This window comes from Chiloscyllium plagiosum, unplaced genomic scaffold, assembly GCF_037043375.1.
Source record: "Chiloscyllium plagiosum isolate Xiang-an unplaced genomic scaffold, Cpla_swu_hap1 HiC_scaffold_10, whole genome shotgun sequence".
Classification (NCBI taxonomy): Eukaryota; Metazoa; Chordata; class Chondrichthyes; order Orectolobiformes; family Hemiscylliidae; genus Chiloscyllium; species Chiloscyllium plagiosum.
The window spans coordinates 50,978,036-50,991,173 of NW_028270148.1; the positions used below are offsets into that span (position 1 = coordinate 50,978,036).

Below are 13,138 nucleotides of genomic sequence, written 5' to 3' on the forward strand. Positions count from 1 at the left end.
AGCTTGTAAGACCGTACCTACTACTGTTGGACAATTGTAGATGGAGGCCCCTTGACTGCTGCTCCCTCAGCTCCCATGTGCATTGCCACAGTGGCCCTCTTGTTCTTGATCAGAGACCAAATTTGAATATAAATTACCCAGTCTGAGGGGTGCGACCGCTCCCTTGAGCAAAGTGTCCTTGTAAATCTGCCCCCATCCCTGATATAGCACAATGTCTACAACACAGACTTCACCACCTCAACACCAGTTGTCACAGGTGTTTACACCTTGGTTCACCTTGGCGTCCAGCAGCTCCCATATGCTGTAATAGCAACACATTACTTGAACTGCCATTGCATTTTCACTACTTAAATAATTAATTACTCTAGAATCCCTCCTCCATTGTTAACTGTAATTGCATATTTTAAAAACATACTAGCATCAGTCTTGTACTTGACCAGCTATTTTTAAGAAGAAAGAAGAAAAGAAAATCAGCTCACAAAATCCCTTCAAGCCCCTGACGGTGAGAAGAAATTGTATTGTAACTGTTCTGATCATTATGTCTTCAGTAACCTGTTTTGATGTCTGCTGAGTAAGAAGGCACTGTACCTATATGAAAGTATGAGTACATCAAGTCAATCCTGTCTTCACAATTATCAAGGTAAACAGTTTGGCTCACGAAACAGGTTTTGATTTCAAATAACTTATTGAAAACAGATGAAGCATTTTGGTGAAAATGTAACGAGTTAGAGCATTGGTGTTGACATTATTTAAAACTAATAGTTTGAAATACTAACAGAGGCAAAGAATTTGTTCACAATTCAACTGCATCTAACAGATAATACTTCAGATGCTGCTGTCATCACTTTCCTCCATTTTCACAGCTCTCCAATAGCTTCTGGTCCTCCAATGGATCAACTCAGACTTCAGTAGAAAATTAATAGTTTACAATGCACACTATTACTAGTATGTAAACAACAATTTGTATCAAAAATGTTACGTGTATTGTGAATCACCATAAATTGCCAAATGATTGCAACTTGGGGCAATTCAAAGCTCATGGCACCTTCCCATGAACCTCCCTGAGTTTCAGGAAAATGCTAAGTTTGTGGTGTAAATACCAATCAAACTCACCACAGAACACGAGGACTTCTTTTTCATGTTATAAGAAGCTTCTTCCTGGAATAATTAATTGTCCTGTAATGCTATTCTAGTTTTGAAAGAAAACATTTGAAAGTACCAAATCTCATTTCTATAATTAGTAAATGGTTCTTAGTGATTTTTTATTTTTCTTACTGGTCATTCCTGTCTTTTCCTAAATCCTAAGTTTCTGTGACCTAGTTCTGGTTCTTTGTCGCATGGCATGGATGCGTTGGACCAAAGGGTCTGCTTCCATGCTGTACAACTCTATGACTCTAATTCATCCCATTTCTTTCTTTGCTATCCCCTTAGTTTCTTTTTTATCCTTAAATTATATGTGATTAGCAGATAAATGGTTAGTCTCATCATTCCAAATGGCCTGTTGTCCTTGCCATATTATCAACTTGCACTTCCAGCAATTTGCAATGGAAAATTACTGGAGCTGAAGGGCATGGAAAAGGAAATCGAACTAGTGGCTCACATTGGGGCATTTCCAGGTCATGGTACTTAAAATTCACCTTCTTATTTACAGATGTCTCTATGACCATACTTCGCACCATGTGTTGGTATCTTGTGTCCTCCTCTGTGGTAAGTCTGATGCTAATAGGGAGGGATGGTAATGGGTGCAGGTATCATCATCTTCTTGCCTTCAACCTTTTTGGCCTCAAATTCTGATCATGCAACCTTCTTTGCTGTTACACCTCCAAACATCCAGCAAGTCCTAAATGTGTCAGGCCCTTACTGGTACACCAGCAGCTGGTGGTTTTGCCAGCACCCATGTGTGGTGGCACTTCTTGCTCCTGAGGAGCTGAAGTCCTGCCTCAATTCACCTAATGGCCATCTGGCCATTTCATTAATACATGGCAGCTGGGGAGTGTCAGCAGCCACCATCTTGACTTTTTAGCTCAGTGGAAAGTGGAAGAGTGGGGACTACAGCATCTTGTAAACTTGCCTTTCATTCGTCCTCCCATCTTCTCTATTCCAATCTTTCAGTAGTTGGTTGAAAATATTCTTATATGATGATGCCAGATATGAATAGTTAGCCACACAAGGGATGGTACATAATAAGAATATAAATTCATATCAATTTCAAATACCTCCTTATTAAGGAAAATAAGATATTTGAGGCAGTAGTTCTGAATCTCAAATTAATGAACATTCTCCTGATCACCTTTGATTATTGCTGACATTGTGAATTTTCCTTTGATATCTGAGCAAACATCCAACACCTTACCACACTAATTGATCTTAAACATTGTATTTCTCAAATTATTTGACTGTAGGGAATGGTGTGCTTTGCCTGGACATCTTCCATGTTACCCCCACAAGAATTTTTTTTAAAACCAACATCTCAGGCAGTGTTCATTAGGCTCAGGGGTGACCTTATAGAGGTTTATAAAATCACAAGGAGAATGGATAAAGTGAAGAGCCAAGGTCTTTTCTCTAGGGTAGGTGGCTCCAAAACTAGGGGACATGGATTTAAGGCGAGAGGGGAAACCAGAAAGTGGTGAGAGTAAGGAATGAACTGCCAGAGGAAGCGATGGAGGCTGGTACAATTGCAACATTAAAAAAAAAATTTGGATAGAAAGGGTAGAGGGGGAATGGGTTAAATGCTGGCAAATGGGACTAGATTAATTTAAGATATCTGGTTGACATTTACGAGTTGGTCGGAAGGGTGTGTTTCCATGCTGAACAGCGCTATGATGATGACTCTAAATGAGAAGAGTGCATGTTATAAGAGCCTGAGTTATTGTGTAAGCTCAGTCAATGCCTGATTCGGTAACTTGAACTCGATTTTGTCTCGGCTGCTACAGTACATATATCGAAAGAGCATGTTAAGTTGATGTTATTTGAAAGATACAACTTAAATTGAACTCATTTCCGACCTTTTCTAAATAGATGATCAAAAATTGTAAAAATTCATACCTATTTTCTATTTCTGGAGTTTTGAACTGAGTGCACTTCTCTGTAATGTTCAAAATGTCACATTTAAAAGAACTGTTTATCTCAAGGTATCATATTTTAAAAGGATAAATGCATTTGAATTGGATTGCAGCTAGAGACATACTGAATAAACATCAACAAAATCACAATTGAAAACTGAAGGGGTTTATCAATTGATAAATTCTTGATGTCACAAGGAATTAAGGGCTACGGGGAGAATGCGGGTAAGTGGAGTTGAAATGCCCAGCCATGATTGAATGGTGGAGTGGACTCGATGGGCCGAATGGCCTTACTTCCACTCCTATGTCTTATGATCTAATTGATATTTGAAAATAGCAATTAAAGTTCACTAATTAGGTTCCATTAACCTCAGAATGTGTCCACTTACAATGATGAAGTCTTTGTGGCCTTAAATGGAACAGACTACCTTAAACATAACTTCACGACAGAAGCAGAATTGCGCATCGCGTGGTACAATGGTCCTCCACCTTACACCGTGCAATACCACGGGAATTCTGCAAGTTTTGTCGGTTGTCCTGATCTATTGTGTATTAATGTCTGGTACTTTAATTACACTAAATAAGTTCTTAAACATAGTGCAAAGAATTTCCTTGGATCAGTATCTCTCTGCAATTTATGCACCGAAACGGGCTTTCTTCCACATTTCTGGTGAAGTTATAGTGGAAGAGCAAAAGCTGCTCCAAGGAAATTCCCAGCCTAGATCATGCATATTTGTTTTTGAAAAGAAGTGCAGTTATTTAATTCCTGATCAGTTTCTCAACATTAACTTCCAATTATACAAAGAAAACAAAAAGGCACAGATAAAGGCTCAGTAGTGTAAGTATATTAATACATCTAATGCTAGAGTTCTAAAATCTTTTGAAAAGCAAACAAAGTAAGTACGACCAGTATATTTGGAATTATATTTATTCTGCACAAGCTTGCATATATACTGCACATACATTCAGTTCAGAGAAGAATGGAAGGCACACAAGGCAATTGAACTACTGTAGTCTGTAGGTGGTACAAAGCAAAGGTAAAAGTCTGGATACCATACAAAAAAAGCTTAAAACACACAAAATAAAATCAGTTATTCAACAAAAGGTTTTATCTTCAAAATTTAGTAGCTGCCAAGCAGAATTTAATAAGGATTGCTTATGTCAGTTGGCTACTGCATCCCTATAACATGGACAGGGCTTATCATTTCATTATATGATCAATTATTACAGTACATCCCTGGTAATACAAAATTGTACACCTTCAAATAAATTAGGATAAATTAAACAAATAAATTATGCAAAGTTTCAGAACAATTGACAACAACAAAAAATCCACAATCAAAATGGTTTCTAGCTAGAAAAAAAAAATCAAAAACACTGACTAGGTCAGTTTCAATTACTGCACTATGTTCAAATTAACAGGTATTTTATACAAAAAGGAGCATAATGCTATGTACAACATATTGCTAAATAATATAAAGGCAGTGTTTTTTGTCACTTTTCTGCAACCATATACATACAAGCGTTTTCATCGCAGGCAGTTCATATCCCACAGTTTTCTATGACAAGATGAGCGCATTTCATTCAACTTCACATTCTGCAATAGAAGTGCAATATGCAATAACCATTTCCAAAACAGCTATCTCCCTTGCCATTCAATTTGAAGGGAGTTCTCAAAAAACAGGTCAACATTAAACTACCACTTTAAAAAAAGATTATACGTGGTCAAGATTTGGGTAAATTACATAATTTACAAGTGCATGTGCTTTTGCTGCAGCTGTTTCTGTGCCACTGACATCACCACAAGGAAGGTCTCAGGATTCATCCATTTACTCATTTATTTACTGGGTAGATGCAATATACATTCTGTAAATATTTTACAAGATACAGAAGTCATAATGAGTAATGAGTGCAAAATTTGTGGATTTGAATACAATGAACCATGAAGTGAACATCAAAGAATTTTGATAAATGTAATAAGTATGCCAAAGTGTATGAGCTTACATTTGTGGGAAAAATGGCAAAAGGTATTTTCATTGGAAATTAAATACATACGTTTTGATCAGTATCACATCATGCATTGTATTTCCTGTGATGGCAAAATGTTTTGCAAAATAAAATCAGATGGGAAAGTTGATTAGTTAAAAAAATATAAGAAGGAAGAAAAAAAGCAAAACAAATCAAATGAAACATGGTAATTTAAGGTTAGCATTTCTCGAGGGCTCCCTTTTTAAAGTTTTAAAAATATTTACCCACATATTTTTAATGCAATTACTTTACAACAGGATGCTTAAAAGATCAAAAATATTAAATCAGAAACTTAAAGCGATTACCAGCTTTTGATATTCTGAGGCACAATCTAGCTGCAACAAAATATGTGAGTAAATACCTCATACTATTTAAATACTACAACTCATCGTCTGCCATTATAAATTTTTCACTACTGTGAACATTATCTGCGACAAATCGGCAATAGTCATAAATATAAGTGCCGCAGAGGTCACAATAAAACAATCTCTTCACAAAACATATTTTCAGCATGTCTAAAATAGAAAAGTTGTCCATCTAAAGGGAAAAATCAGCTTTCACTTCACACTTAAAACACATCATATGAAATATTGCTTCTATACTACTTTTTATAATCTATGAAAACACAAAATCTGCACCACGGTTACGTAAAAATTGGCTTCTACAAGATTTCCCAAACTTGAATGCTGAGCAAACAGTCGAAGAGGAAAAAATAATTTGCTTTATCAAACTGTTCTAAAAATTCTCTTCTTCAAAAATTTTTCCAGCTGTTTATTTTTATAAAGATACAATATGTGCATAGCTATTACCATCATGGTAAACTGCAGGAAAAAATCTGGCATTTATTGCAGTGGGTTATGAATAAAAAGGAAATCCTCAAGAATCCCAAAAGAAATGTTCAGCCACAGAAGGCACAAGAACAATTGTATATGTGGGAATCGGTAAATTGAAGGTGTCTGCATCCTTCAAGCTGGTGCATTTAAGGTCTAGGCACAGGATTTCACCTCAAGTTAATAAGCAATGTTAAATTTCTATTAGTAATAAGAGTACAGAAAATGGGAATTAATTTACAGATATAGCATCCATCACCAGCTCATATTAAACTATATAAATTTCCACTCTTAAAACATCTGACCTCCTGCCTCTTGTAGCTGTTACATCATGAATACGTAAAGTGTATGCCAGTATAATGACAGAAAACCTTGTGAAGCAATTGTGATAATCTCAGGTTTGTAAGGAAAAATGTAGCTGGAGGCACAAAGGCATTATGGCTCTCATAAAAGCATTCCAGTTCAAATAAAATTTCCAGAAACATTCTTTATATACTGCACAAAAAGAAATTAGTTTAAATGGAATTACAATTAGACTGTTGAACGCGTCTTTATTAAAATCATATTACAAAACTCTCCTAATAGGCCAGAGATGTAATCATTACAGAATAGAGTACTGAAATTCTTTAGAATCCAATTGTTTTACTTTTTTTTTACAAAATGCCAGGATATATGATAAACTTAGCAATCTTGTGCACAATTTAATTATTTGACAAACCTTACAAACATTATCCTCTAATCTCCAAACAATTAAACAAGGTAGTAAGACCCTTTATTCTGGTTATGATAATCAATCCCACTCTAATTGAGACCACATTGTAATGTCAGCACAGAACGGTTAGCTTGTATTCTTCAAGGTCAGTCCTATAATAGGACCACCAATATTCATGACTAATTTCATTAGACAAGTTTGATTTCAAATTTCATAGTCACAACACGTTAGTACTAATTGAGACTGAGTGACTGGTACAGAGTTCTGTCAGGCAGGGCTGAGAAAGAGTGTAGAACACAACCAAAATAAAACATTTATCACTTTGGGCAAACCAAAACTAAAAGAAAGACTTGCTTTAGATGCATAGTAAATACATTGGCACTCCATTGCTATTGTCTGCATTGCCTCAAGTCTGCAAATACTGCAAGTGCTTCATAATACCGACAGGTCATTGCAGGCATTGTGCTGTTATTTTGAAGTCAGCAGGATTTAAGGCTATGTGCTGACATTAATTACTTCCCTGCATTTCTATCCATCAACTACACATACAACTACTTAAACTGTAGCATTGGGGCAAAATCTCAAATTTTACTGGATTTTAAATTTTAAACGCGGAATGTGTTAAATGTTTGCATATTCTAGATTTTAAGTGCTCTTATCTTTAGAGAACTCAATTTTTCAAATTGAATTGAATCATGAAACTATTACATAACCAAAAACACAATTTGTGTTTCTCATGGTGCTTAAATTATTACACTGATGCTGGGTCTCTCAATACTAATTAGCTTCTTATGATGGTAGATTGAGAGTATAATTTCAATAATTTTTTTAACCCTTTCATTGGCTCTGTTTATGGTGTTGTTTATGACATTTTCTTGACCAATTAGAATTTTATATCCTCTTAGGCAACTAGCAATATTTTTGATTTCTTTCACAGAAATGATGAATTCCACTAATGCTCTAGTGCTACATCATCATCAATATGAATGATTAATTCACTCTATTGTACCATATTATCCCCTCAGCTTCTAACAAATGCTAAACTTTTGTGACATAAATCAGATTTTAATCATTATTATTCATTTACTCAAATGAAAATAGCTTTTGAAGCAATGTAATCCTTACCTAAAAGAAATACTAAAAATTACAAAAAATTGGATTACGTCACTTTAAAGGTTGAAACTGTACTATATTTTCAGACATGTTCTGTATAGTGTTGAAATGTTTGAACATTCTGTAGAGCCTCTAAGGTTGGTAATGCTGAAATCCAAACACAAAGTTCTAGTGCCTGAACAGTTTTTGTACCCAGTTATATTTAACTCAGCCTTAATGTATTCAGATTCTACTGGAATTAAGTTTTGTTGGCCTGAAAATATGTCCAATTTTAATCTGGAATACACTGCAGATGCTTGCCATGAAAATACAGTCCTGTAGATGTCATTTAATCAACATTTCCATACATTAAAAACTGAATTCAGTACTTCTGAATTGCATATTGAATTCATGTTTGATTTATGCAAAACAAAGGAAAAATAACACAGGAATCCTAAATTTAGCTTTATACTATCCTGCAGTAGTTTTAATATAATACTAAATATAGACCAATGCCAGTGAAAGGATTAAAACAATTATGGATGTATCATAAAGTGACAAGGTCATTTTGCAAAGAGGAGTCAGGTGGTGACCAATTGTGATAAACAGCTTAGAACAGTCTAAGCCATTGTAACTTACTGTACTTCAGTTTAGTATTGTCCAAGGCAGTGGACTGGGAACCTACTGGAATCTTTTCCAATAACACTAATAATTGAACTAAGTTACAATGCAGTATCAGCTTTTCTGCAGCCTGTAAATTGTTGAGTGAATCACTGCTTACAATCAGGAATTTCCAGCTTGCACTCCAGAAACTCCTGATGACACAATCCATTTAACACCTAGTTGTGTAGATTAATTTCTCAATCAAACCAAAAAAAAGCTCTGTAACAGACCATAAAACAGAAAGTATGACATTAATCACTTTTAACTAAGGCAGGTACCGGAACAAATCCATTTTTACTCTGCGGTTGTGGGCATCTAACATTATAAACAAGTGATCAGCATAATTGTACTATATAAATGACTGGATTGTGGGAGATGACAAGTTGAAAAATCATTCTATCTAAACACATTTCAAAAAGGTGCAATAATTATGCCAATCCTTTTAGAATAGGATATCATAAATTGTGTTTTCGGAAAGTGCACACTTGCATGCTTCATCATTTTGTCAGAAACTGCAATTAAAAGGCAGAGTGGCTATATTCAAATCCAGTTCTAACATTTCATTTATAGTCATTTTAAAATATCTCATGAACATGTTGGCTGGTGGATCTGACTGATTCAAAATGGATTGGTTTAACGTCAAATGAACTGGCACAGATACAGGTATAGATCACAATGTCATATATAGAAATTTGCTCAGTAGTAATTACGTTGGCAAATAAAATAAGTACACTACTACTAAAGTTCACGCTCCGATAACAATTAAATCAGGCTAATGAGGGCATTTGCAGTACGACTGCGTAAATATGTATATTATATATATTATATAAATTTTAAAGATTGTACACAGTTCAGCATGTTCTCTTCATCTACTGACTCAAGACGCTTACAGCAGTCATTACCAACATAAAAACCAAATGCCACAGAAGATAATGGGATGAGGGGGAGAAATCTTGCTGTTTATGAAGTGGCATCACATCAGATTTAATAATATAGATGTCCTTGCAAATAATTTAAAACAGAATGTAATTTCTTTTATATAGTTGCAGTTAACAGAAATCAGATTAAATCTGGTCACAGCCTCAAATTCCCTGTGGTGAGCAATTTAGTTTAAAACTGATTCTAACAGTATGGCATGTTTATGCACATGCGATTTTTTCCGTGTCAACAGAATGGTTGCACACTATGTACAAGCAATCATTTTCACAAATAATCTGTATTCTAATTACAATAATGCACTCAACAGTACTCTTGTAATGATTTGCACTTTAAAGCATTTGTTTTTGCATTTGAGATTTTTTTCTTTTGTACCTGAATGGATTCCCTCTATTTTAAACAATAATGATCTGATGTCTTTTCATCGTTTCAAGTGATAAGCTGACACATTCTCATTAATTCAATTAAATGTTCAAGTTCCTTTTCTTTAGTGATGCTATGCAATGCAAACCGTTACATTAGTATTATTTTAAGCAGCAGAGCCAGAAAAAAAGTCTTCAATAAAGTTCACAGCACATCAGTTGTTTTGAAAATCTGTCAGCTTACAGGATACTGAAAAACTGAATACAGTACATTGCTTCAGTAACAATAAAAGTGATCTTAATGGAACACATTAGCAACTCCAAATCTCAGCTTTAGGTTCAATGCAGACTGCTGCTAATGAAACAGCAGATTGACTTGATAGCTTTGCTTTGAGTAGAAGCATAATAGTTCTTATGTTTTATCAGAATTCAGTTAAAACTAACTGAAAATGTTTATTTTCCTCATGCTAGCTGGAGAACTGCACCTACTTCTGGTGATCTGGCCAACCACGAATGATTGCAAATTAAGTTGGAATCATCAGAAGTGGACAGATACCTGATTCTCAGTTACTGCAGGAAAACACAACTGTTGAATGAAGTATTAATGAATCTTGGCAGAAAAGAATAATTTTAGTGGGACGATAGTTGACTGTAATATGGGGACCAGTAAAACATGACCAATGTCAGCTAGAAACAGCAGAATCAAACATTTGCAAGGTGATGGTTATGTAAATTAAAAATGACACTAGGTAAACTCTGACTATATGGAGCATTCTAATATTGGGGCAAAGATCAATTGTTTTCATGCCTGAGATCAAAACAATAGCAGGCTTAGTCTTCACTTATAATGATATAGCTAGGTGAAACCTCCTAGTGTGTAGTGTTGTATCCCATGACAGCTACTTTATTGTCCAAATGATGTCATAGTTATTTGCCATTTGCCACAAGTAATCATTAATAAATCCTTCTGTCTGACAGAGCAGATTACTTTAGGTGTAATACCCTATGTTGAAATTAAAAAAATTAAAAGTACACTCTCACACTTTAGTTTTTCCTTCAATAAATCAATCAAATCTAATCTTTGAAACAGAAGGGTTCAGGTATCAGTTTTAGTGGGTTCAAGGCTGTGGTGAATAATCTTCTTACAAGGTCAAATGTAAAAGGGTAAAACATTAAGGAAAATTAACAAATCAGAGCTGAGAAAAGGAATACAAGGATTGGACATCAGAACAGAAGGGGTATATTACATCCGATACATTCAGATGGCTCTCAGCATCTTTACTCATGTAGTAGCTCTTGTAGGCAGTTTGGAGATTTGAAAACCTCCGGGACTTCGCTGTCCAGCTTGCAAATGACCTTGTAGATGGCCTTCTTCCAGGAAGGATCAACGTCTTTGCCTGCAACAATGGCATTGAAAAACTCTCGTAATGTGATCTGAGCCACTTCCAAGAACCTCTCCGGAACCTGCTGATACAGAAGGAGACAATGACATTAGTAGGGTTTTCAATTTCAACCCAAAGGCTCTGATTCATTAAAAGGGGAGGGGAAGAAGGTTGAGCTTTCATCAACCTCCCCGAGGTCTGTGAGCAGCTCTGTGCATACAGCCTCTCTATATGGCAAAGTTAACAGTTTCCAGTTTATTCCAGGAATGCTATTTCTAGAAAGATGATCTTTACATTTATCCTCCTTCATTCCAGCAATCAGACTTATTTACCTCCACACTCGAAGGCTCAAGTGCATTGTGCAAGCTTTCAACATTTTCTATAATTTTATTTTTGACGCACAGGAGAAGCTGTTTCACAATTTCCAGCCAAAGGGGTCAATAATCTAGCTGGACAATTTAGCAACGAGGGAAGAGTGTAAAGGCAATTACCTTTAGAAGCTGATTTAATTCAGTACACGACTCTACAAATATTTTCCACATATTAAACATGTAATATTTTGGAATAAATTGTGAATTAAGTTAAGGAAGTCTCTAATTTCATGGAGGTATACAAGCAAAATGTGGACATTTCAAAGGGTACTTATTTTGAAAAGAAATGCAAACCTGAAATCTATTTACTTTAATTTGTTAAACAGAAATTAATGCAATTCAGTTCATCATAAAGCCTCAAGACATCATTTTACCTTTACATGAAGTGACATTTAATGACAAATATTAACATTTTCACTTTAAGGTACTTGCAGTATATTGGCCAGATTTGACAGTAGCAACAAAAGCGGCAAAACTGCCATTGTTTGCCTTCCATTCTCTCTTGAAACCTATAGCAACTTCTGGAGGTTGCATAATGGAGTTAAACGAAAAAAATCTAGAGTTTGCTATCGGCAATTCCAGTCTTCTCCAGTGCTTAAATCTCCCCAGACTGTAATCAGTTAAGAATCAGGTAACTAATGAAAACCTGAAACACTAATGATAAACTAGAGCTATAATACTGCTGTTAAATTTTCCCCAATGTTATCTGTTTTTATTGAAATATAATTGCATTTTAAAGATCCATTAATTTCTATCTTTCAGAATATCTTTTCCTTCCTGAAAGCTAACCTCAAGTACAAGCTGGATCCTCATATGGGGAGCAAACAATATTAGACAGAACCAAAAAGACCCTTGTTCTGTCATCAAGCAATTTCAGCCACTGAGGAGAACAGAATCAAGTGCCTTCTGGATAAGTGAGTGCGCACAAAGGCAATGCCGCCATCCATTCCTTTAACATTACTCACTACTTTTCTTTATCTTGTGGTCGAACATTTATCTGTCAAAGCAACTGGTGAAAAATCATTCTAGCTCTGGACAGCTAATTTTATATTGGCATAATGTCACATTTTTTATTTTTTCTAAAACATCAAGTTTATTACTTTAAAATAATTCTAAAATTTTAGCTTCTTGTAGGTTTATTCCAATTGAGTATTTGTTCTCTCGATATTAAAAATGAAGGATAAGCAGCATATTTCGTTTCCTGCTTTGCGGTCTGTGAAGATGTTTCATTGTGATTGGCTGCTTACACTACTAGATTACATCAATGTTGCTGGGCGTTTGGCAGTCCCCCTGGCCTGGCACCAGACTGAAACTAATGTTGGGAGAGAAAGCCACAAAGATTGCTAGGTCTTTTTGCTCAGTTTTCATCAAGATCAGCTATGTATACCATCTCATCACTGCTGACCATAATGATATTATTCGGATATTGCAGCCATTCACCAGAGTTAGTCTTCAAGCCTTTCAGTTGCAATATTCACTCAGACAATACTTTCCAAGTAATGCAAAGTGATTTGTTAATAATGACAATAAAGTATCAGCTTTTTCAAAATCAATGAATTGAATTTTCTTTCAGTGATATGGATTTCAACGCCCCCCCACCTCCCAAAGTTTGCAAAAACTATTGGGAATGCCACACCACTGCAGAAGGGGATGCTGTGTACAGTCATGTCATTTAACTAATCAGCTTCCAATTTCCTACA

The 13,138-nt window shown here is 35.3% G+C and overlaps 1 protein-coding gene across 6 annotated transcripts in view; it reads right to left on the minus strand.

Moving 5' to 3' along the window:
* Nucleotides 1–4,876: 4,876 nt before the first annotated feature.
* Nucleotides 4,877–13,138, minus strand: part of prox1a (prospero homeobox 1a) — a 139,486-nt gene continuing 131,224 nt past the window's right edge. For 4 of the 6 annotated variants that reach the window (XM_087991336.1, XM_087991335.1, XM_087991334.1 and 1 more), the window contains one exon: nucleotides 4,877–11,152. In XM_087991336.1, coding sequence (XP_087847462.1) covers nucleotides 10,964–11,152 — 189 coding nt within the window. In that variant the 3' untranslated portion in view covers nucleotides 4,877–10,963. The remainder of the gene's footprint in view (nucleotides 11,153–13,138) is intronic. The other 2 variants (XM_087991338.1, XR_015758436.1) reach the window with 2 other exon arrangements.